The sequence below is a fragment of the Pleurodeles waltl genome, chromosome 8 (genome assembly GCF_031143425.1).
Source record: "Pleurodeles waltl isolate 20211129_DDA chromosome 8, aPleWal1.hap1.20221129, whole genome shotgun sequence".
Lineage (NCBI taxonomy): Eukaryota > Metazoa > Chordata > Amphibia > Caudata > Salamandridae > Pleurodeles > Pleurodeles waltl.
In genome coordinates, this window is record NC_090447.1 from 709,284,462 (window position 1) to 709,310,610 (window position 26,149).

General features: G+C 45.0%; 1 protein-coding gene across 2 annotated transcripts in view; it reads right to left on the minus strand.

Moving 5' to 3' along the window:
• SENP7 (SUMO specific peptidase 7) overlaps window positions 1-26,149 on the minus strand; it is a 790,555-nt gene that overhangs the window by 377,150 nt on the left and 387,256 nt on the right. For both annotated transcript variants that reach the window (XM_069204850.1, XM_069204851.1), the window contains exon 14: window positions 3,181-3,297. In XM_069204850.1, the coding sequence (XP_069060951.1) occupies window positions 3,181-3,297 (117 nt within the window). The remainder of the gene's footprint in view (window positions 1-3,180; window positions 3,298-26,149) is intronic.

A 26,149-nucleotide genomic window follows, 5' to 3' on the forward strand; every position in this document is an offset into this window, starting at 1 on the left:
TGAAATCCAACCCAACAAATGAATAACAAACAAGAAACAGTGCATAATGTTGATGGTAATGTGTCGATATGTGTCTCATGGGCAGAGGAGGTTCACGTCTTGGTAGTCTAAGAAATAACAAGTTTTTATTTCAACTACTAACATGTGTGGCGGTTATAAACCTAAAGATTTGGTCACTTCATTTGACTACTTTTAGGGCTAGACTAAAGAAGCTATTAATTTCTATTATACATGATTGGAAAAAAGGAAATAAATAACATGCTAGCTAGTCAAGGCCCGACCGATTCGCTTTGCCAGTGCTGATTAAGTGCTTTGAATATGCACATTTTGTGCAATTAATCTCTCTCCACCCTCCCCGTCTCTTGCCGAGCTTAAATGAAAAACACAATGTAACCTTTTTTTCTGTCGCAGTATGTTTAATTAATGAAGCCAACGCAAGTTACCTAAAACGCAGGTAGATGTTTTATCTTTTGAAGTTTTGGAGCGCAATAATTTCTATTCAATGTTTTATCTCATGGTCATAAAGGCCATCACACAAAAAACTGTATGAAAAAACTAAAAAGTAGGATTAAATATGCAATAATTAGAGAGAATAAAATTAAAATGTATGCTTTAAGTGAGATGCAGAACTGATGGAAAAACTGCCTTTAGTGCAAACGTCAAGTCAATTTTAAGCTTCTCATCTCCAGCACAATACTACACGAATACATTTTGCTAAGAAACACACGAGGCGAGCTGTCCTGTGGTCACATTAGTAAAACTTAATTTTAGTTTAGCCCTAGCGTAACCAGCTGCTTTAACCATATATCTATCTATCCAAGTGGCCATTTCTAGTGTGCAGGCAGACGCATACCCCATAAGAGGTCTCTTGGAGCTATCAATACTAACATCCTGTCAGGATGCAAGATTATATTAAATACTTCTGCGCACAGACAGCAGATAAGCTACCTCAATGCTACTACTACATGGTGTTTCCGGGATCTTTTGATCTGACCTATATTATCCGGGATCTTTTGATGCGACCTATACTGATTTAAGCATATTCCCAATTTAAACACTTAGGAAGCGCAGAGCTCTATTTATTTTACAACATTCTCCTATGGAATAATACAGGTTTATAACTAGTTCTAAATTCACATAAACTGCTCATTACCCAGCATTAAGATCCTTCTTTCTATTCTGCCAGCAAAGTTGTAATTTTGAAATGAAGATGACAAAAGGCAAAATGAAATAGAACAGATTTTTTCTTTGTCCAAAAGTTAATAAAGAAGCATGATTCAGCATATGCATCAACCTAAAAAGTCAAGAGCATGGTTCTGCCTAATAACTATGTAATTTACCATTTTGTTTCAACAAGATTCTATGAAGTGAGCGTTTGGTTCTAAATATTAAAAATCCCCTTTCGCAACTGTCATACACTGGTAAAGTTTATAAATCATTAAGACACTTAGGGGGTCTTTCTGACCCTGGCGGTCTGGGACCGCCAGGGCGCAGAATGACGGAAGCACCACCAACAGGCTGGCGGTGCTTCAAAGCCCATTCTGACCGCGGCGGTAAACCGGGGCCGGCGGTTTCCCGCCGTTTTTGCCCCGGCTGGGCGAATCCGCCAGGGCAGCGCTGCAAGCAGCGCTGCCCTGGGGATTCTGACCCCCTTACCGCCAAGCCTGTTTCTGGCGGTAAGGGGTGTCCTGGGGCCACTGGCATGGGCAGTGCAGGGGTCCCCTAACAGGGCCCCGGCCAGCTTTTCACCTTCTGCCTAGCAGACAGTGAAAAGCGCGACGGGTGCAACTGCACCCGTCGCTGCAACACCGCCGGCTCCATTCGGAGCCGGCTTCTGTGTTGTGGCCTCATTCCCGCTGGGCCGGCGGGCGCTAACTTGGTTAGCACCCGCCGGCCCAGCGGGAATGTTGGAATGCCGGCAGCGGTCTTTTGGCCGCATGGCGGCCGATTGGCGGTTTCCGCCTGGCGGGCGGCTACCGCCGCCCGCCAAAGTTGGAATGACCGCCTTGGTTATTGCCGTAACAGTTGAAGCAGTTTAGCACACTGAAAGCAGGCTTTGACGTCCTACCACAAACTGATGTCAATATGTGATTTAACTCCAGTAATGTGACGCCTGCTGTGCTATCAGTCCAGGAACCAGGCATCATTAAGTAGTATTCAGAGATGTGTACATCAGCTACAATAGAATGCTCTTTGCTTGCAGGCCTGTCCTCACACGCCATTCATTTGTACAAATGCCACTGGCTAGGTCAAACAAAGGATCATGAAGGGTGTTGTCAGTAGAAGTGTGGTTGGGGGCACAACACTGACAACAGCTGGGTAGGCAGCAAGCAGAGAGAGATGGGCATGGTGCAGAACAGGGCATAAAAAACAGTAGGGGGACTGATAAAGCATTGATCCTGGTCAGGCCTGCAGGGAGCTGTGCAACTGTAGGCAAGACACAGAAGCCAGGCCACTGAGCAGTTCACGAGGAGGTGCTGTATAGCTCGGCCACTTGGAGAGGACAGGGCACAGTCCTGACACTGACATAAGCACTCAGCAACAGAGACAAGGAAGGAGTACTGCACTGATGTATAGCAGAAAAAGTAAACATCCATGAAATGTCATGCCCCGATCCAAAACAAGAGTAAGAATCCCCCAATCTAATGTCTGAAGTAGTGGAGTAATGCACAAGAATGCCGTGCTCCTGCAGAATGTGCTGAGGAGCCTGTGAGGCTGTCATATCTCACAGGTGCCTCCCTGCGCAATATGGGCTGCATAGGCCTGTGTGAGGATCCAGGCCTGAAAGATCCTCACCTTAATAAAATTAAAAAAATCTGACCCAAAGCCAATCTCTGGATGTTTAGATGACATGAGTTCAGACAGGCAGCAAGCTGTAAAATATTCGGCAAAATGTTCTGTCAATTTTTACAGCGCACTATCAGTAGGGAGGGCGCATTGGCATTGAGCCGTCCTGAGGCTTGTTAGTTTAACGGCTTAGTGTGTTTATTCGAAGATCCAGGTCCTTCAACTTCTTACGGAATTCAAGAAGTGCAAAATACATAACATTGAAACACCAACAGGCAATGTCAAAATACAACATAACAAGTTAACCAATCATAAAGGCTGTCACTACAACTTTACATTAAATATTTGATTTCCAATAATGTTTTATATTCTAAAAGGTTCCACACCACTTACTTCAGATAAAAATCTATGATGACATCATTCAGAAATTCACCGTGTTCAAGACATTCCAAATCTTCTTGGGTGACACCCAAGCCCCCTTTTGTAGGTGGAGGGGGATAAACAATCAACCTTTAAAACAATTAACAAAACAGGTAACATTCACAATGAGGACAGCATTCAAAATGATGATCTACATTGCCACTAATCATTATCATTTATTTGAACAAGCAGGATAAAAGCAAAGTCTTATTAACGTATGCTTCATGAAACAAATATGTCCCTTTTCACAAAGGTAAATTCAGTCATATCGAAACTTTGTGACTGAATGTACCTGTTGTACGCCTGCAAGGAATTCACAAAGGGATTCCTGGCAAGCGTAAGTCCATTTACGTGTTTCAGAGATCTCTAACATGAATGCAGAGTTCTCCGCATCCATGTATCTCAAACAAAGGTGGTCATTTGGGCACTCCAAGGTACAGTTAGCCTTGGAAGAATGTGAACAACCACAAACGTACGTCTCATGAATGTTTCCACCCTGGAAAGGTTCCGATGTTTACTTCAACCAAGGGCAGGCATCAAGTCATTTCTGTAGTGTTAAGGGATGGGATCACCTGAAGTTTGGAGGGAGTGTAGGGTAAGGAGTTATACAATGGCGAAAGCTACTTTCTACACTGATAAAAAAGTGTTAATTTGCACAGTGGTGCTTTTCACCCTATGTGTAGTTCTCCAGCACGGGGAACTTCGCACAGCAGTAATAGGATCCAATACGATTGCCACATGACATTCCCAGGCACCCACATGTAAAAATGGCCTGGTGCAGCTTTCTACGCAGATTCCTGGAACGTCAGTGAATCCCATAGTGTAGTAAACCCAGACTCGCACATATGTGTAAACCTGGGAGTGTTAATGGAATACTTTTTTTGTGAATCAGGCTCAAAAGATACAGATGAAAAAAACACGGTAAGAATCTAAAAATTGGAACTCCAAACATTTTAAACTCAGACACAATACAAAGGGCACTCCAATCTTATAATCAAGAAACAAGAGTTAGCGTTACACACCAGTAAAAAGGAGTTTTGCGGATTTCATCTATGATCCATTGCGAGGATCTCACCATCTAGGAACATGCCTCGATATTGCAATTTTTTTCACAATAATGTATCTTTTTAGGAGTCAACCGCGCTTGAATCTGAAACCTGAGTACCCTTTAACATGAACCCATACTGCATCTCATTTCAGGGACAGCTTCTAGATGATTGTTTTACACCTTGTCTTTGAGTGTACGTTTTGTTCACATGGTGTGCACAGACTTTAAAACAGTAGTCGTCATCAAAAAGGCTTGGGTGGAGTAGTTGTTGGAGTATGTTTGAGCGCTGGCACAAAATTCCAAGCAATGCTTTTTTGTATTGAGTGAATGTCAAGAGAATTATTACAAATGAAAATGTAGGGAAAATTCTACATGGTTACTCTGTATGTGTTTATATATGTTATAGGTGTGCTGCCTCCAACTGTATATCCACTGCTTGCTTGAGTGTAAAACACTGGAGTGTATTCTACTCTTCCCATCCTTGCCATTGGAGTACTTTTAGCATGTGCTCAGAAAATTAGCAGAGATACTGTCACAGGAGGGGCGGAAATACGTCTCAAGAGACTTATTTCTTTGGTGAATTTGGCGTTTATTGAGATTTTAGTTTCAGCTTTATTTCGGTAAAACAATACCATAAAAGCATACTGACAAAATTCTTACATTTCTAAAAGGAACAAAGACACTTTTTAAGAGAAAAAAGACAAAAAAACACTAAAAACAGATCGAGACCAAAGCTCCCTCAGGGCCATACAATACAAATAGGCAAGTTATGGGTATAAATGTTATTAAAAATCAACAATTAATCACTAAAACACTATAAAATATACAGTACACATCATCGTGCAAATCACCATATAAATATTATAAAATTTTATAAAATACCCCTAAAATATAAACCTTTATACAAAAAACAGTTAAAATTGCTATCTCACTAGTAGTAGCATTAACTATGGACTAGCTCAAAAAGTGACCATTATGAAAATAGGATATATGCTTTTGAATGATTATTTGCCTCCAGTAGGTTCAAGTTGCCTCTACAATCTTAGCAATATAGATACGATCATCACGTGAGGGGTTATTTAACTAATTTTTAAGAGATGATTAACAATCCCTAGGGCCCAACGATTCCTTTCTTTCTTGCGTGCCTATATTACTTAGAGGTCATATACGATCGAGTAATGCAAAAAGGCACATTGTTCTAACAGCAGCTAATATTCACTTATCTACTAGAAACAAGTTATCTGATGTTGGTCTTAAAAACAGTAAATAAAAGTCGATTACAGTATTTCATTTGTAAGACCCATAAAATTTACCTCCCGTGCCATCAGGCACTTGTTTGCCTAACTAAGAGGAGATTTTTTGGGATAAAAGTAGATAAATATCAGAATCCAGGAACAAGTTTCATAAGTGACAATGACCATTCTAGGTAACTTAATCAACCTCCCAGTAACTACGGTCCTCCTGGGCATAGACAATGTCCCCTGGGCTAGATATATCCTTGGCCGATTGTAGGTCCCAAGGCCATTAAATTGCAGAGGGTGACTCCCAATTATCGATTTCAGGACCATAGGTTGACTTTGGGAGTTTTGCCTGAATTAAAGCGCCTACAACCTCAGGCCCGCCTTGTCTCTGATGAATGAAATTGCTATTAAGAACCGGCTTAGACCAAAAACAACATATGGTATCGAGCTGGATCTCAAGAATCTGGCAGCTTCATTGTAATTCCTGATTCCAACGTTCCTGCAGATGGGTCGGATCCATTTCTTCCTTAGTTTATCGTAGGCAATGCAATTTAAAAGGACATGATCCGTCGTTTCTGGTGTCTCCATATTACATAGCTCGCAGGTCGCCTCATGATTACTCCCATTCAGGAGGCCCCATTTAAAGGTAAAAGCCTTGACCTGGAGAATCCCATATCGATACTTCATAAATAAAACTTTTGCTCGTCTAGGTTGAATAGTATCGATCCATTCCTCAGCGCTCGGTAGTGGTTTAAAATCCAGAAAACTTAAGGTTAGTCTACATGAATCTTTGCTATGAAAAGGGCTATTAAAGATGAAGTCCCAAAATACTTGCTTTAGTCGGATCTTTGATTGGGTTGTGAGTATATGCGGTTCATCCCAATAGAATTTCAGCCCTAAATTGTAAAAGCTTTGCCTGATATAATAAAGCCACGGGAGGGAAATAGTCTTGTCCAAGCCCATGATCTCAATTAATGCTTGCCTGTATTGGATCAGTTCAGGGGTTGTCCAAAGTCTACACCAGTAGAGCAAGGGCCTCAGGGCTGCCAATTTGCCTATTTGTTTCATATTAGTGTCATGGGCTAAGGGAATCAGCGGAGTGGATGGAGGGAGGCCCAATACCCCCCTCATGAAATTCTTTTCCTCAGTGGCCAATGGAGTTAGTTTTGTGAATCCCCAGAGTTCTGCGCCATACTGAGCAGCGGCCTGTGCTTTGCACCTATAGATCTCGAATACTGGTGACACAGTGCTCGACCTTGAACATTTGTAATTTTTACTAATTGCCATGGAGCTATGAGTTAAGGAGATAGCAGCTTTGTTGATGTGCGGCGCCCATGACAATTTGGCATCAAGCAGTATCCCTAGGTAGTTGAAATTTTTAACTCGTTCCAGTGCCTGCCCTCTAATCCAAATGTTTCTCTTGAGTGCTTTGTGAGGGTTAACAGTTAAGTATTTAGTCTTGTTTGCATTTATTTCTAACCCCTTCAAGCTGCAATACTCACTGAATTTATCTAGTAGAGTTTGCAGGCCCATTGGAGTTTGAGACAATAGGATGGGGTCATCTGCAAAAAGGAGGGCGGGACTGGATCATCATTCAATCTTGGTGAGGCGTGGTTACTTTGTTTCAGATAATGAACCAGATCATTGATGTATAATGAGAAAAGTGTTGGGGCGAGCACACAGCCCTGTCTCACCCCCCTCTTGATAGGTATTGGGTCTGTCAACTCTCCTTTTGGCCCCCACCGGACCTTTGCGAATGTATTTTCATGTATCCTCTCCAGCTGGCCCAGGAGGTTCCCTGGCATGCCCTGTTTTCCTAATGCTGCCCATAAGGAGTCTCTCGGCACCAGATCAAAGGCTGCGCGCAGGTCCACAAACGCGATATACAGGTGGCCTTTCTTTAGTCTAGTGTATTTCCATATTATTGTCAATAGCCTAAAGGCCTGGTCAACTGACTGGTCTGTTGTCTAAAGCCTGCTTGATATATAGACATTATGCTGTTCTCTTCTATCCAGGTATTGATTCTATTCAGGATCTGTCTAGCATACATTTTTTGTGTGACGTCTATGAGGCTAATTGGTCTATAGTTCCCTGGGTCTTCCCTGGATCCTTTTTTGTGGATTGGGATTATTTCTGCCCCTGTCCATGTCTCGGGCATTAGGCCTCCCCTTGCCTTTTATTGAGATTATACACACATGGACAGCACAATGTTAGGTGTAATATTATTGGTTGTGGCCTTTTAGTCTTGCTTTGTTTATTAGGATGACTGTCGGTATGATGGTAATAATCTCCCTGTTCTCTTTCTTTTCCACAGTTACCCGGTTTGTCGCCTGTCAGCACTTCACCGCGTCTACCACAACCCTCCTTGAGTTGTGGCTGGTGTTAGCACGTTGTCTAGTGGTGTTGGGCTCCACCACTCCTCTGACCACATCTCCTCCTCCTCTGCCAGGCCAGCGTCTCCCGCCTCATGTCACTCATGCTGACTCGTCATCCCTGGGCTGGTATGGGCCGTGTGGTCGGAGCTCCTCTCTAGCACTCTCTCTGTGTTGGCTTTTGACTCCTCTGCCCCAGTCTGCTGCCTTTCCGTGTCTTCTGACCCTGGCATTTATTTTCCTCTCAACCGTCCCTCCTCCTCATGACCTCCTCCTGCCCCCACCCATGGCTGTCTTCCTTCTAGGGATTTCTTCCCAGTCCACGTTCCTGAAAATGAAAGTCCTTTGTCTTGCGTCCTCACATCTCTCCTTCCCAGCCTCGGAGTGATTGGTGTTTTTCTTTCTCTTTCCTAGGTGTGGCTGAGAGCAGGCAGCCAGGGAGGGATATACGATCAGACCTGCGGTGTGAAGGTTCTTTACACACCTTCACCTCCACTTCCTTCCTTGGAATAAATCAATTGACAGAATATCTGGAGAGGAAGTCAACATTACCTTGTTCTTTTCCCTTTCGGTGTAAGGTGGTAAATCTGTAGGGTTGTAGTGCTAGGAACCATCTAAGAATGTGAGTATTGTTGCTTTTGCTGTGAGATATCCACTCTAGTGGAGCATGGTCAGTATACAGGTTGAGTTCTCGTCCTTTCAAGTAGTATCTTAGGGTTTCTATAGCCCACTTGATGGCAAGGGCTTCTTTTTCTATTGTGGCGTACCTCTGTTCTCGAGGAAACAGCTTCCGACTTATAAACATGATGAGTCTTTTGCCCCCATTGTCATTGACCTGGGAGAAGGCAGCTCCTAGGCCTACCCCAGAAACATCTGTTTGTAGGATAAATGGGTTTTTTGAAGTCCGGACTAAGGAGAACCAGCTCAGCCATCAGTGCCCTTTTTAATCCTTGTAACACCTCCAAGGTGGTAGAAGAGGGGTGCTTTAGTTCCATCTCAGTGGCTCTATCCTTGTTTAATAGGTATGTTGGAGGGGTTGCAGTCATGGAAAAGTGGGGGATGAATCTTCTATAATAACCAAACAGACCAAAAAAGGCTCTGAGATCATGTTTAGTTTTGGAGAAACAAAGCTGTTGGATTGCCGATACTTTTTCAGACTGGTGTCGTATGAATCCTTCTCCTAGAAGATAACCCAGATAATTAAAAGTGGTGGCAGATAAGTGACTTTTCTTGGGATTGACTTTTAATCCAGCAGAGTCTAAGGCCTGTAGCACTCTTCCCACCTGTTGCAGATGGTCTTCCCAAGTGGGACTAATGATAATGTCCATGTAGACAGCTGCATAAATTGGGTGCTAATACAGTCAGTATTCATTATTCGTTGAAATGTAGCAGGCGCCCTAATGGAGGCCAAAAGGGAGAATGGTAAACTGGGAAAGACCTTTGGGAGTAGAAAAAGCTGTTTTTTCTTTATCGGCTGGAGACCCGCCAGTAGCGTTTGCAGAGATCTAGAGCTAATGTAGTACGAGTCACCCCGTTTCTCAATCAGTTAATCTACCAGGGGTAAAGGATAGGAATTGAACTTAGAAATTATGTGTACTTTGCAAAAGTCAATGCAAAAACAGATAGAACCATCTGGTTTGGGAACCAACACAATGGGTGAGTTCCACTCCCTCACAGATCCCCATTTCTAACATCGTTTGGACTTTTTTTTTTTTTTTTTTTTTTAAATAGTGTGTCTTCTAGCTTCAGGTATCCAACAGGGTTTGAGGCATACAACTTTCCCAGGGGAAGTGAATAAATGGGTGATAATATTGGTCCTCCCTGGGGTGGTGGAAAATATGGATAGATATTGAGATAAATAGCTAATAAGTTCTCTTTTCATGTCCTTTCTTAGGGTTAGCAATATACAGTCAGTTATTTGATTTTCTTCTTCCTTGCAGGTTATATGAAGTCACAGGGGTGGCCCTTCCCACTCTTTAAGTACGCTGACATGATAGATTTGACTTTCTTTCTTTTCTTTGTTCAGCTCTAGTCTGTAAGTTACGAGAGTTACTCTTTCTAATACCTTATAGGGCCCCTGCTACTGGCAATCCATTTTGGTGGAGGTGGGCAACAACAACGAAACCTGATCATTTACATTAAACTGTCTTAAGGTTGCATGTTTGTCATATTGTGTTTTCTGCAAGTGTTATGCCTCCTCTAAGTTTTGTCAAGCTTACTCTCAGATTTGATTCAGACGAGTCTTCAGCTCAGCTACATATTCCAGCAAGGACGTGTTCCCAGGATTCCGGTGCCTTATCGAATAAAGTACATGGTTTGTGCCCAAAGACCAGGTCAAAAGGAGAGTAACTCGTATTGCTTTACTCTTTGCATCTAATGGCAAACAGGGCCGGGGTAACATTTGATCCACTCTTTCTAGGCCTAACAAGTTTTTCAGAGTGGACTTTATAGTGGCATTGTATGCTCTACGAGGCTGTTTGTTTGGGGTAGGTATGCAGCAGTACGGATTTGTTTAATTCCAAGTTGTTCACATATTTGTTTCATGAGTTTGTAGGTAAAAGAGATACCGTGGTCTGTTAAAAGTTCTCTAGGAACACCCACTCTGAAAAATATGTTTGTCATAGCCTTCTCTAAGAGGGTGGGTGTAGGTCGACGTAAGGACTACTTCCTGGTATAAGGTTTTGTCGAAGGGTACTGCTTCCTGGTATATGGTGGCATAGTCAACAACTACTAGTACATATCAGTGTCCGCTTTTGGTAGGGAGCAGAGGACCTTTGATGTCCATGCATATTGTAGAAAATGATTATTCAATGACAGGTCAGGGTCTCAGGGGAGCTTTCTTTGGGGGTCTCAGCCTGTTTTTCTGACAAATATAATACTCCCTACAATACTTCTTTACTTGGTTATATACAAACCAGGCCAGTAGAATCACTCCATTTCTTCGGGGGCAAAATGTCCCCCTAAAAGGTGGCTATGCACCAAATACAGTACTTTCTCTCTAAAAGGTGTAGGGACTAACAACTGTTTTGGACCATTCTTGCCGCCCTTTCAGTATAACAACCCTTGCTGCTAAACGAAGTGGGGGCCTACAGCCTGCTGATCATATTCTTACTCAGCCCCCCCCCCCTCCCCCTCCAGGCCTCTTGAAACTAGGGTTCTTCGCTCTGGACTGTCCGAAAGTGTCTGTCTGATTCCAGACATAATCCTCCCCCCAGATACGTTGGGTCTTTGGTACTTTCTGTTTCTCCTTTCGCCGCTGGCTTCTACTTTTGGGTTATACCACGCTTCCTTTTCTTGAGCAAAAGGGGCTGTTTCCAAGTAGGACTTGCTGCCTCTCAGGACTCCTGGAACAGATTCTCCAATTCTGGATTATCGGTGCCCACAATCAGGGATTCCAGGAGTCGTGGTAGGACTCCCACATGGAGAGGAACAAAAGAACCATCTCCTTGTTGTAGATTGACCTCAGCGAGGGGTATTTCTTCTTATACCCATAAACGCATTGTATGATTACCTGGCCTGCTGTTGGGAAGACCCCGTCTGGAATGTACTGGGGTCTTAAAAGACTTGGTGACATCCTGTGTCTAAGAGGGCGGGAACACAGTTACCATTGACTTTCATAAGACAGTGGTAAGGAGGTTTATTCTCTGTAGTGGTGTAGTATGATGGCTTAGGAATCCCGATTCCCATGGGTTCTTCCTTCTGGGGACATAGCCTTGCAATATGTCCCGTCTCTCCACAATGGAAACAGATAGGACCTGTTGCTGGACTTTTGGGGCCGAGGCATGACGGTAAGGATACCACTTCTCCATTTTCTTGGGGTTAGGAGATTTCGTACTTCTCGCAGGATTAATGTTTCTTCCCCTCCGCCCAATATCCTCTTTCCTCTTATGAATTCTTGGGCACTCCTATAGGTGCTTGTTTTTTCTACAGCAGTGTCCAGGGTTAATTGGCTATGCTGTCGAAACCATAGTTGAATGGGCTGGTGTAAGGAGTTCAGGTACTGCTCTAAATATATTTTCCTAATGATTTCCTCTTTGGTAGCAACTTCAGGGTTAAGCCATCTGTCCCCTATGTCCCGGACTCGATAATAAAGGGTCCGTGGCATTACTTGAGGACCTTCTTCAATCTGTCATAATCTCACTTGGTAGGTTTCACTCTCTGCCGCTAGTCGTTCCAGTACGCACTTTTTGATATTGGCGTAGGGCATGGTTTCTCACGGGTTGGTGGCCTGATATGCCATCTGTAGTTCCCCAGTGAGGGTGGGACCTAAATACTGACCCTACTGTTAAGCAGGCCAAGTGGCAGCCTGAGCCATCCGTTCAAAAACATTTTTTTTTTTAATCTGGTTCTTCTCCCTCTGCATATTTCTGTAGCACTACCGAAGGCAAACTGGTGTGCCCACGCTGTTGACCCAAAAGGTCTGCCACTTTCCCAATGGAGGTTTTTTGGGACTGAGCCACCTTATCCAGTTTTACAATTTCGCAATCTTCAGCTGCCACAGTCAAAAACTGTTCCATTATTCTTTACAACTTTTGTTCTCCCTCTGCCATCTTGGTGGCCACAGCCTCCATTTCCTCTGATCCCACTTCTGATGCCGCCTGTTGGAGAGTGGGGCGGAAATATGGCTTAGGAGGCTTATTTCTTTGGTGAATTTTGGCATTTATTGAGATTATACACACATGGACAGCACAGTGTTAGGTGTACTATTGTTGGTGTTGTCCTTTTCGTCTTGCCCCGTTTTTTAAGGATGACTGGTGGTATGATGGTAATATGCTCCTTGTTCTCTTTCTTTTCCACAGTACCCGGTTTGTCGCCCGCCATCACCTCACTGTGTCTACCACATTTTTCCTTGAGCTGTGGCAGGCGTTAACGTGTTGTCTAGTGGCGTAGGGCTCCACCATTTCTCCAACCACGTCTCTTCCTCTGTCAGGCCGGCATCTCCTGCCTCGTGTCGCTCGCACTGGCTTGTCATCCCTGGGATGGTATGGGCTGGTGCCTCGGAGCTCCTCCCTAGCACTCTATTCATGTGGCTTTTTGAATCCTCTACCCCGGTCTGCTGCCTTTCCGTGTCTTCGGACCCCGGCGTTTTCTTTCCTCTCACCCGCCCCACCTCCTCTTCCTCCTCCTCATGAACTCCTCCTTTCCCCCAATGGGTGTCTTCCCTGTGGGGATCGCTTCCAGCTCCACGTTCCTGAAAATGAAAGTCCTTTGTTATTGTTGTTGCCTACTCGCGTCTCTCATTCCCTGTCTAAGCGTGATTGGTGCTTTTCTTTATGTTTCCTAGGTGTGGCTCAGAGCGGGCGGCCAGAGAGGGTCCTATGATCGGATCTGCAGATGTATCAGGTAAGGAGGGGCCAGGGGTGAAGGTTTCTTCACATGAACCATTCCACTTTTGAATACAGTATTTTATTCTATGTTAATACTTTTTTTTTTATCTTCACTAAAAGTATTGTCTTCACAGAAGTATTAATAATTGTGCTCCTCCTGAAAAAATGCAATATCCCTATAAAGTGGTTCAAGTCATGGTTGTGTTATATGCAAAAACTGTCCACGCACTGAGTAATAACATTATACTGCAGTTCAGGTACACTGGTCATTATGCTGTTATTGCTATTATTGTTAAAACTGTTACTGAATTCCGTCCCATGTAGTTGAATGAAAGTATGCTTCTTTGCCTTGGCCCTCTCTGTAGGTTCACTCCCAAACTTTCTGCCGTCATCCCTCCTATATTTTTACTTAGTTTTTGTTGGAATTTGGTCTCTGTGCACTTTACCACTGCTAACCAGAGCTGAACTGCTTCTGCTCACTCCAATAAACATGTTAAAATTAATCTACACCCGATTGGCACATTTCATTTACTAAAGTATGGTATAATATAGTACCCAGGGCCTGCAAACTAAAAGCTACTAGAGGGCCTGCAACACTCATTGTTGCATCATTGCATCACTCCAAAACACCATGACTAGCATCGCAACCTGGATGATGACCAACTGCCTCAAGCTCAATTGAGATAAAACGGAGGTCCTCATCTTCAGGAACAAGACCTCCCCCTGGGACGACAAATGGTAGCTCGCCGCCCTCAGCCCCCCACTGACCCCCACCAGCCACGCACACAACCTTGGAATTATCCTGGACACCCAAATGAACATGAAACAACAGATCAACGATGTCTCCTCTGCCTGCTTCCACATCCTCTGGAAGATTTTTCGATGAATCCTCATCTCTATCAGGAAGACAGTCACCCAGGCCCTCATCGCCAGCCAACTCGACTACAGGAACGCGCTCTACACCAGCACCATGAAGGAGCTTATGAACCACCTCCAGACAGGCAGAACGCGACAGAAAGACTCATCTTCAACCTCCCCAGAAGAACCAGCATCACTCCCCATCTTAGGACCCTCAAATGACTGCACGTCCCCCACCTACAAAGACCTCCACAACTCCCAACCCGCCTACATCAACAACTGCCTTACATTCCACTGAGCGACCAGAGAACTATGCTCAACTATCCTGGCCCAGGCCCACTTTCCCTGCAATCACTTCAGAGATCGCACTGTCTCCGAGCTCACCGCCAAGTCCGGGAAGGACTAAATTTCCCCCCCAACACCCACCCACCCTCCTGCAACCTCCCCCTCTCTGAAGGACTTCAGAAAGCAGCTCAATACTTGGCTTTTTGACCCCCATCACTATTCGGACGAGGCTTGAAGCATCCCACCAGCGTCTGGAGCTCCACGCCCCATGGGGTGACAAGATTGTGCTATACAAGACCCCCTTGATTGATTGTACTAGTCATTAAAGTAGCAATTTAAAACATCTCCCAAGCCTCCTACTGCAGTCTGTAGTGCAGTTTGAAACTGCCGATTCGATTTGGCAAAATAATTATTTTGCCACTCCGAAGCCTCCCTTTTTTATTACCTATAAATCATCACTAAGGTAGGCCCTAAAAGACCATAGGGCAGGGTGCATTGTATTTAAAGAGTAGGACATGTGGGGTTACATTTTACATGTCCTGGTAGTGAAAAACTCGTAACTTTGTTTGAAATGTTTTTTAAAATCCTTTTTAATGGTAAATGTGAGAAACTGGGTAGTTGGTTGACTGGGGTGTGAGCATTGGTCAAGCAACAGCCACAATTCTTTGTAGGGTGAACCATAAAAACTCACAAAATTAACCTGTGCTTAACCCTGGGTTGGCACAAAAAGCAGTCAGGCTTAACTTGGAGGCAATGTCTATAGTATGTATGCAGCACACAAACAGCAATACAGTGAAAACACACCATAATAAAAATCCCAAACCAATTTAGACAAATAGAGTCCATTTTAATAAATTATTGTGGACCAAGATGACGAAAATACAGTCAGCAGAACCAGAGTTATGCTTTTTTTAAAGTTTTAGGTTCAAAATAGTGCTTTAAAGTGAAAAGCGCCAACTGAGGACATCTGGTCGCTCTAGACCGGTGCAAAGTCAAAAGTTAGGGTCAACCACGATGGGGCACAGTTCGGATAAATAAAGTGGACTGGGCCCTGTCAGTGCTTGCCTTCAGACTTAGAAAACTTTTGAAGAAAAAGTCTTGAAGAAGGCAGGAGTTCAGCAGGGAAAGTTGCAGGAGGGTCCGAGGAGGAAGTGTTGTCATCGGATAGACGCAAAGCAAAGCCGATGAAAGTCGGAAACCTCCAGCAGGACAAAGCAGAAAGCTGAAGCCAAAGACAGTCCCATGAATTCGGATGCCCCTTTTGCGAAGCATAATTGAAAGGGATTTGCTGCTGCAGAGAAGAAGGTAGTAGGAGAAGCTGCAAAGTCAACTCAACCGGTGATGCACCTCGGACAGATAAGCGAGCAGGCTGGTCCCAGTCTTCTCCTTATTCTGAGAGCGCTTTTTGGCCAAATATTGTCCAAGTCCTCAGGTTTTAAACTGCTATGTGGGCACCTTTAACACCACAACCAAGGGTCCAGGAGTGGATGGAGACCTCTTGGGGGTTCAGGACTTACTCAAGCTTGGTCCACATGCAGGCTCAAGATGGTGGGACCCTATTTTGTCCCGGGCTCTAAACAGGAGATTAGCAAACTAGCCCTTGGAGTCACTTCTGTAAGTCCCGGGTGCCAGTGAAGGGCTCAACAGCAGGGCTGGTCTCTGGGGGGTCAAGGCAGGCTCCGGGCAGCAAAGCAGTCCTTCCAGGTACAGTATCAGGCTGGCAGAGGCCACAGCAGGTTACAACAGCAGGCAGTCCCCAGAGAACTGGAGAATGGGTCTGAGAGCCTTATTTTTATACCCTGGTGCCCTTCTCCTAGTAGGTGAGGAATGTTTCCAGAAAGGTTCTCAGACGTTCTGGGAGTTCCTGCCTCACTTGGCTCCAACCTGGCTGCAGTGACAATATAGGTTTGTTAGACCTACTGTGAGGAGACAGGACACAGCCTATTCAGATGCAAGTGGGGCGGTGCTCAGCTTCCCCGCCTCCCCCCACCCCATTGAGCTAGTTGATGGCTTATTCAGGCTCTGCTAATCATGCCATTGTGCGACTGTCTGGAGGAAATTCGCAGTCAGTTAAACCTCGTCATGTGACCTAAGGCTTGCAGACGCAGAGAGCTGAGGGCAGGAAAATGCCAAATTTATAAAAGTGGCATTTTCAAACCTGTAATGATAACTTTGATGTTACCATTAAAGAGGGTTTATCATTACAAGTTCATAAGAACCAAACATGACATATCTACTTCCTCTGATTTAGGAATTACAGCTTATTAAATGTAATAATGAACCCCCCCCCAATGTTATCCTATGGGAGAGGTAGGCAGTGTATTTAAAAGGTAGGACACGTACTGGTGTGTTTTACATGTCCTGAAAATGATATACTGCTAAATTCATTTTTCACTATTGCAAGGACTATCTCTCCCATAAGGTAACATGAAGCTTGCCCTGAAATATCTTTTAAGTGTAATTTCCCATTGGGAGTAGATAGAGATTTAGAGTTTGGGGTCTCATAATTTAACAATACATCTTTTGGTGAAGTTGGTTTTTAAGATGTAAAACTGAAAATGCCACATATAGAAGGTGGGCATTTTCTTGCTTAGCCGTTATGTGCCTCAGCTTTTCTGTGGATTAGATGTTTGGGTCAGGATGACAGTTAGGCTGTTTGTGAATTCACTCTACACAGCTACACAGATGGAGCTAAGGTGTGTCCTGTATATCCTGATGGGTCTTCCTAAGCTACAGTGGTGGGAGGAGCTTACCCTTGCACCTCAACAGGGCTGTGACTGTCCTTGCACAAAGCTGTCTCCAAAACCCTGGAGTGTGTCTGGGGCCAGGGCAGGAAAGGCAGGGTTGTGTGTACTACAAAATACTTCTCTTTGAAGTTTGCCTACTTCAAAGACAGAAATGAGTACAAGTACTGGACCTCTAACCCCACATGGTAAGAATACTTCTGGACTGAGGACATTCTGCAGGGAGGAAGGGCTGAATGCTGTAGGAGAGACTGCCACTCTGCCTGTTGCTTTGCTGTGCTGGCCTGCTGCTTCTGTCCTGGGAGTGAAAGGACTGGATTTTGCTTAACTACATCAAAGACTTCACCTACCAGTGTGCCTGGGCTCTATAGCTAAAAAGCCCTGACTTGCCAAGTGGTGCCAAACCTAGTTCCTGGGCCTTTGGAAGAGAGCTCTGGTGCAACTAAGAAGAAATTAAGCACATTGACTCCAGAGCGACTTCAGAACTGCGCTGATCTCCAACTCTGCTCACTGCCAGCACCAGAGCCGTGGTCCCTGCTGTATCTAATAACTGTGACTTGCAACACAGGCCCGGCAACGCTGCAGCGCCTCCAAAGTCTAGTCACAGCATGAGTCCCAAGTGCTGTGTCACTGACGTCCATGACACCAGACTTAGACTCCGCCGCAACACCTGTGGCCCCGTGATGTGATCGCAACATTGTAAAGTTGACGCTTCACATGTTGACCAGCTGGATTCACTGGCCCTGCCTCGATATAAGGAACTGACATTTCATCTCACCACCAATGCCGCCACCGTAAGGAACTGACACCTCACCTCCCCTGCCTACCAGTAAGGTACCGATGTCTCACCTTCCCAGTAGGAGTAAGGAAGCGACGCCGCACCAGCTCCTGCGACGCCTCACCTCCCTGACTCCATGCAACATCTTTGTTACCTTGTTTTCCAAGGTACTATACTTGGGGTCTGTGCGACTCCGTGACAGGCCAGCACTTCCTCACGAGTAGCGTAGGACTGATGGGAACAACTTCAACAAGATGTTGTGATAGCCCCAGTTGGAGCTATTGTGTTTCTAAGCATTATACTAAGATTTAATATTTGAACATTTGTATCTTTGCTTGTGTATGTTGGAGTTTTGTTATTTTGGTCCTGTTTTACTCAGAAAATATTGGCTATTTTTCCAGAATGGTGTGGAGTAGTTTGTGGTGTTTTCACTGTGTTACTGTGTGTGTACAAATACTTTACACATTGCCTCTGAGATAAGCCTGACTGTTTGTGCCAAGATACCAAGGGAGTGAGGAGGGGTTACCCTATCTGTGTGACTCTCTTACCCTTACTAGAGTGAGAGTCCCTACTTGAACAGGGTGCAAACCACTGCCAACTAGAGACCTAATTTCTAACAATTCAATACAACAGTACGCCCCCAAGACCAATCTTGACTCTCGTCTCTCACGGTCTTAGAAACATAATGTTGAGGGTTAGTTAGCCCATCTGTCCATGGTAGTCCCACCATTTCTCTCATACCTTTTAACATTTCTTGGTGCATCTTCTTGCTTCATATATGGTTTCCTCAAGTTTACCACACCAATCCATACTCCTCCTCCACACCTCCAGGTTATGCGCTGTGATGGATGTCCATTGTTGGCCTTTATCTCTTTTTTTGCCCAACCCAACAGTGATCTATCTCCTCGAGGACCACCCACGTCCTCCATAATACCCAGAAAAGCAATCTGGAGTTGCAATTCGATGGGGGTCCCTATTACAGCACACAGTGTCCCCGCGAGAGCCGCCCAATTGGCTTGTATGACAGGGCAACTCCAAACAACATGAAAGAAAACCCCTAGTGGTCATGGCACCTATAACATGCAGGTGATTTTTAAAGGCCCGCCACAGGCACAGAGGTGTCGTATATATGCCTGGTGCAGGTACTTGAACTGCATCAAGAGGCGCCTAGCAGACATAGCCAATGTTCAGGGTGACATACAAGTGCCTCTCCAGTCAGCTTCACCTAACTCTCCAACCCAGCTTTCCCACCTCCTTCTCAGGGCATCCAATTCTGTGGGTGAGTGCACCACCAGCGATCAAAAAATCTGAGACAAACCCCCTTTACCCAAATGACCCAGGAGGAGCCTGCATTCTAAAGGGCATACTCTGAAACATTGCTAAGTCTAGCTTGGTAGATGTGGGCATTTCAGAGCTGCAGATGTCAAGGAGTTTTAATTGCCAAGTTGACATGGCAGTGGGACACTGCATTCAGGCTCCAAAGGCAGGCCTGTGACATATTTAAGGTGCTATGTAAGTGGGTGGCACAATAAGTTCTGCAGGTTTGCTGGTACCAATTAATTTACATGTCCTGGACACGTGGTGTTCCACTCTACAAGGGACTTACAAGAAATTTAAATAAGGCAGTTGGGTATAAGCCAATTTAACCATGTTCTAGGGAGAGAGCACAAGTACTTTAGCACTGGGTAGCAGTGGTAAATTGCACAGAGTCCTAGGACCAACAAACCAAAACTCCAGCAAAAAGTACGAGGAAGGCACAAGGTTTGGCGGTGACCTGTAGAGAGGGCCACAATTCTGAACGTTGGCATTTTCCTGTTTTAACTATTAGCACCTGCTGCCAGTGACTAGGGTCATACGGCTCTGAGTTGCTCTGCTGTTGGGATTTATGTATTCCTGCTGGTCAGTGAGACAAGGGGGACTGGGTGTAGGTAGGAAGAGCCATCCTGCCGAGATGACTGGGGGTGGAGCTCTTCCCTGCCCATGATACACGTCAAAAGGCTTGCCTTCAGCACACAAAAAGGAACCGGACACCAGCCTTTTGTTTACTCAGACTTTTTGGAGCCTTGTCAGGGGAAGGGAAGAACTTTCCAGAACCAGATGTGAGGGTAGCCCAGGATGTCCCCACTTCAAAGGCTGGCACTAAGCATAAATAATAGACCCTCAGAACAAAGCTTCAGTACACTCCTGAACATGTGGACATTGCAGAGGAATGACTGTCTTATTCCCTAGACGACTGCTCTGCTGCTGCTTGAGTCCTGCCTTGTTCCCCAGAGGATTGTCCTTCTGCTTGAGGCTTGCCTTGTTTTCCCAGACAACTGCCCTGTTGCTTGAAGTCTGCTTTGCTCTCTGGGAAGAAAGACAGGACCGACTCCCTTCATCTCAGGCTAGCGAGTAATTCCAAGGGTCATTGGCTGAACTCATGTATGAGTTACAGAGGCACAACAAGCTCCAGAAGCAACTGCCCAGCTGATCTGCTGCCTGGGATCTGAAACTGGGCCTGTCTGAGCCCTGCTGGCCTCTGCCAGAGTGAGTCCATGATCCCTAAGTGGTACCTCCACAGGTTCTTGAATGAGAACTGGCATCAGAGTGCACTCCTCTACAAGAAAGGGTAAAATCCAGAAGTTTTGGGCTCTTCGTGATCAGGAACAGGCAAGTTTGTGGCAAGACTTTGCAGCCCGCAATGACTGCTAACGCTAAGCTGTGGTGAACCAGACTCTTCACACTATGGAGACAGTCAGCAACAATCGCAAAGCAAGATCTGCACTTTGTGCAACAACAGCAGCAGCCCGTGGTAACTGCCAACAGAAAGCTCCAGTAACGTTCGTACATGACGTCCGAACAGCTCTTTAGACTACAACATTGACAGCAAGTGCCTCCCAACCTGCTCTCCGTGCTACCTCAGGAGCCATCCATAACACTGATTCTGCTCCTCGCACCTTCCTCCACCGGGAACGGAACTCTACACGCCGGACTTTGAGAAGGTAACTCTTTCAGCTAATGTGGTCCCTGTCCTTGGAACATTACCCTGGTATAACTTGACTAGATGACCCAGAGCGACACTTTGTGTTTTTGGGCTCTATATCAACATAAAACTTTAAAACTGAATATCTCTGGGTCTACTGATTGGACTTTTGTCATCCTCGTCTCATTTTAGTTATTAAAATTTACTCTTCTAAACTGGTTTGGGATTTTTCTCGTGTGGTGTTTTCACTTTATTAATGTTTGTGGCCTGCATAAAGACTTTACGCTTTGCTTCCAAGTTAAGCCTGACTGCTTTGTGGCAAGCTATCAGAGTTATGCACAGGTTGATTGGTGACTTTTGTGGCACACAAACATGCATAATAGAAGCGATAAATATCAACTTGTATCTTTTTCACTGGTATTTTCCAGCGTTTGTGGAGAATTTTTGAAATAGGGAAACATCTTCCTATAGCTACACAGTCATCATGGCTCGTCCCTTGCCAAGATTAAACACTCTGACTGACCCCCAATAAAATGATCCCTCCAGGATGGATTGACAGAATATTTTAAGTAGTTAACAGAACTTCAGCAGTGTTGTTCCTGTTTTGATTTTTTTCCACATTTATTGCATGAGTTTGTATGGTGCACTGGCTGCCTGGCGTGGACTTTTTCAGACCGGTAGGGTGGAGTATTGCTTGGTAATACTTTTTATATTTGACAGCAGGTTTTGATAGTATAACGTCAGCCACTTATGTTCTTTCAAGATCTGGATGATATGGCTGTATTTCCACAGGCTTGAGTCAAGGGGTGGCATGCAAGACAGTTCATTCAAGATAGGTGGGTCTTGGATAAATGAGGTAAAGGTACTGGGAAGATGTGAAGTGACCATCATTAGCTAATCTTAGGGTATCAGCCCAAAAATAAAGCAAAGATGTTTTATAATCATGTATTTGACAGAACTGAGCCTGGACTAGGTACAGAGGCCACGCCAGCACATATTTCAACATCAACAGATACAGCAATGGCTTTATAGGGATGCCAGATCAATGTCATTCTGGGACCAGCGTTTCAGCAGTCTGCACCCACATGTGGAAATACGGAGGGCAGTATTACAGGGCTTGAATATTTGACCTGCTACTAAAATCTGGTGATGGGAAGGAATGTATGCTAAGTGGGCAGTGCACTCAGCTGGTCATTTAAAGACCGTAAAATAGCTGTATCCCTATAACATACAAATATGCAATGCAACTCATCTGTGAGTGTGACATTATTGAAGATATTTAGAGTTAAGAAAGCATGTTCATGTTTTGTCCATCGCCTCTGCTGTGAAGGATGACTTTGCAGCTGAGAAAATTATCCCTTCCAGTCACCTTGGTTACATAACTCTATATTAGGATGGAAAAGTCCTCTGCATGGTAAAGGACATGCACACCTGTCCTGATCCCTAATGCTGATTTTGTTGTCAGTGGCAAACACTGAAAATGCATGTGTGCCATGACATACACTTGTCTCACAGATTGCGGACTTGTTGGACCGGGATGGGGTCCCAACGCACTAACCCCATAGTTGTGGAAGACTACTCCCTTCATCAGGAATTAAGCAGCACAACCGTGGTGATGGCAGCATACTGTGTAATGATCAACAGGAGTGAAAAGCTCATTTTTCATACTGTGTCGCTGGAGTAAATCCTACAGACTCACTTAATTTAAAGCTCTGCTGCCGTTTGCCTGCATTGGTTTGGTTTAGTGCTGCTCAGCGCAGGAGTGGTGTATCTGCTCTAGGTGTATGTCTGCCTAGGAAGGTCACAATACATGGATAGTGCAGTACTGAACAGTGCAAGCATGGTGAGTGCATGTGCTGGATGTGTGTGCACCTATTAGTACCGTATATGAAGGATACAGTGCTGTGCAGTGTGTGTACATTATATACATGCCCTAATGCGCCTGTAAATGGTACAATATATGGAGGGCCCAAGATTCCATTTTGGTAGACCGAGGCCTGCATGATGAAACCTGTAGAAGAGGTAGAGGCATCCCCCCAGACAGATTTGTGTGCTGCTACAATCCTGGAAGCTGGGAGGGACACACACAAGAGAGGGGAGGGCCTAGCTTCCCCTGTACACCTCAACAGCTGCTTCTTAAGGGGCTCATGCACATCTCAGGAAGGAGACAGGGTTGATAAAATAATCATAAATAGTAGAGATAGGGCCCCTGGCTAACCTTTTGATACACACATCCCTGTAGCGGACACCATGGTGTGAACCTCTTTCACTTCCATGGCCTGTGTTGGGGGGACATCGGCTTTGGAGACACTCCTGCTGTGACAAACTAATTTCAAGAGGAAGTAGAGGAGTAGATACTTAAAAAAAATAAAATAAAAAAAAAGCTGATCCCCCCAAGGTAAACTTCTAAGACGTGTACTCTAAATTGCATTTGGTTTTTGGAAATGGGCTAAAAAAAATAAAAAAAAAGGAGGGGGAGTATGAGACCCCAAAAATCGACCAAGCAGCCAGATGATTTATGTGAGGAGGGGAAGCTTTGTAAGTCTTCTGCCTGTGACCTGTACAGGGAGTCAAGGCCTTCTAGTCTCCCCGCTTGGTGAGAGGACATCACACAGGAAATCCAAGACTACCAGCCCTGGAGCCTGGAGCACCAGCGCCTGTCTGGTTACCAAGACAAGTGTTCCTTCTGAGGAAAAGGAGTGTGTTGGAGGGACCGAGGTCCAGTGGGAAGCGCTGTTGAGTTGACTCTCTTTGCGTGGTGTGAGGAGATGGCTTCTGCATCAATCAAGTCATTACGCATGTGCACAACAAAGTCTGCGACCCTCATATGTCAGAGGAGGGCTGCTGTGAACTGAGTCATGTTCATCGCTGCACCAATTGGGCCAGAGCCTGTATGTAGTGGGAAAGTGGGAACCCCGGGTGCCAGGAGGGGTCACTGTGAGAAGACTGCCAAGCGATAAGGGCTGTTGTTGAGAACTTCGCTGTGCAAATTGGGCCAGAGCCCATGGACCGTGGGGATACAGTAAACCAGTATGCCAGAGGGGGTTACTGGTACCAGCAAGTTGCATGACCTGGTCAGAGTCATCGCTGAGAGGAGTGAGGCCACTGTGGATGCAGTACATCTGCCAAAGATCGATTCCCACCAGGAGCTACGGATCATGCCCACACCATATGGTGTGGTGCAGAGACGTACTTTGTGCAGAGGAGTGATCAAGAAAAGCTGGTTGTTGCAGGAGCATGAACACATGTGAAGATTCACCGACCACTGAATGCAACCCACTTGGGTCATGCGCAGAAAACTCACCTGAATTAACTGCTCCTGTTCCAGTACCTATGCTAGGAATGCACTCAGAAACTATGGTTGCTTCGCTCCTCCAAGATGCGTGTAAGACTGATTTCAAGCCAGCCAGTCCCAGAGTAACTTGTTGCTAATTAGCACGGTGGCGCTGAAACACTATTGACTTTGAAAATCGAGTCATAGTGGACTCCTGAGACTTAATCCTAGTGAGTCTAACCCTGAATTCTGCCTATAGTGAATGGGGAATGAGGAGGGTGTAGGATCCGGGGAACTGCCTAGAGAAAAGCTAGAGTTTTGTCCTCAGGAGGACTGTGCAGTTGTTTGTGAATGTTGTATTTTTCCTTTGTGTGGTTAGTAGTAGAAATAAAATACTTCTCTTTTTCCAGAAAAGTGAATATTTGGCTGGACAATAATTTACTGCTGTTGGGTGCACTTTGAGTTCACTTCCTCGTACCCACACCACCTCCCCGACGGAACCTTTGACTGCTCAGACCAAGTCTACCCTAAGAGTCAAGTGCAGAAGGGGTACTTGGCCCAGTTCCTCAGAATCCATAGTAGGTTGTGCCCCAGGACATCAAGAGTAAAGGCCTCAACCCCTATGGTTGGGTCCAGTAACCCCTACTTGCCCTGTGGCCCTCTGAAAGGGGTTCTGACAATTTGTTCATTTGTTCACTATAGATACCAAACATTTTGAGCATATTGTTATGCTATGTTATGTTGATATCGCGCATGACTCACTCCTGAAGGAGTATCCCAGTGCTGCACAGTACAGGCATAGGTACGACTGTCTAGAACACATTTTCAGCATATTCATAAAGTTCTTGGAATTGGGGCAGGTTCGGATGTGAAGAGGGAGATTGTTCCAGTGATGTGGAGATAGATATGAGAATGCACGCTGCTAAATCTGGCCAGTTCGACTGTATGGAGTCCGCAGAAGAGCTTTATTAGAGGATCTTAACAGCCTGGACGGCAGATATTAACTAAATTTTGAATGCAAGTAAATGGGCTGAGTCTGATACAGGGCCTTATGCATCACGCAGCAGATCTTGAAAATTCCCAGTTATTTTAATGGGCAGCCAGGGCAGTTTATTTTAGTATGGAGGACAAGGGGGACTGAGCTGGTAATTTACAAATCAACTGGGCTGCAATATTTTGAGCAGTTTAGCCAGCAAGGTGTCATTAGCTGTACCAGCAGTACATTCCCATAATCCAGGTGGCTGGTTATGAGCGGATGGACTAAGGTCTTCAGAGAGGTGGAAGGTAACGAGGGAAAGACTTTAACAGCCTTATTGCAGCAAAACAAGTGCCACACCTGGTCTCTCATAGATAGTGTCCGATCATGTTTCACTCCTACGTTTCTCATTACTTGCTTAGGAGAAGGGGCTGGGCCAAGGTCAGAGTGCCACCAATCAGACGACCAGAGCTCATGTGCGTTGCCAATCAACACAATCTTGTATTTCTCGCTATTCAGTTGGAGATAGTTATTAACCATGCAGTCAGAGGTTTCCCTCATGCAGTGCACGCACTGGTTTCTCACCAAATGTGGGTCAGGACAAAAAAATGAGAAGTTGAGAGTCGTATGCATATGACACCATCTCCACACAGCAGGATCTCACAACTTGTGCCAGAGGTGCAATATAAATGTTAAACAGGATTGGGCTCAGGCACGACCTTAAAGCACTCCTTTGTTGGTAAGTATCTTTATTGATATAAACAAACCCAAACAGACATGTTGGGTGCGGTTACCAAGGAAGACTCGGAGCCAGAGTAGTGCCCTACCGTGCATACCTAGTTCCTGTAGTTTGGGATAAGGATGGAATGGGAGACCGTGTCAAACGCTGCAGAAAGATCCAGTAAAACCAGCATAACTGGAGTTCCTACATCAAGAGAAAGTCGGTTATTGTCAATAACTGCCACCAATACTATCTCCGTATGTAAGGCTCTAAAACTCAATTGTGATGGTCTAAGATTTTGTGCTCTTATAAGAAAGATGTTAGCTGTTTGTTAATATGGCTCTTTTGGATTTTTG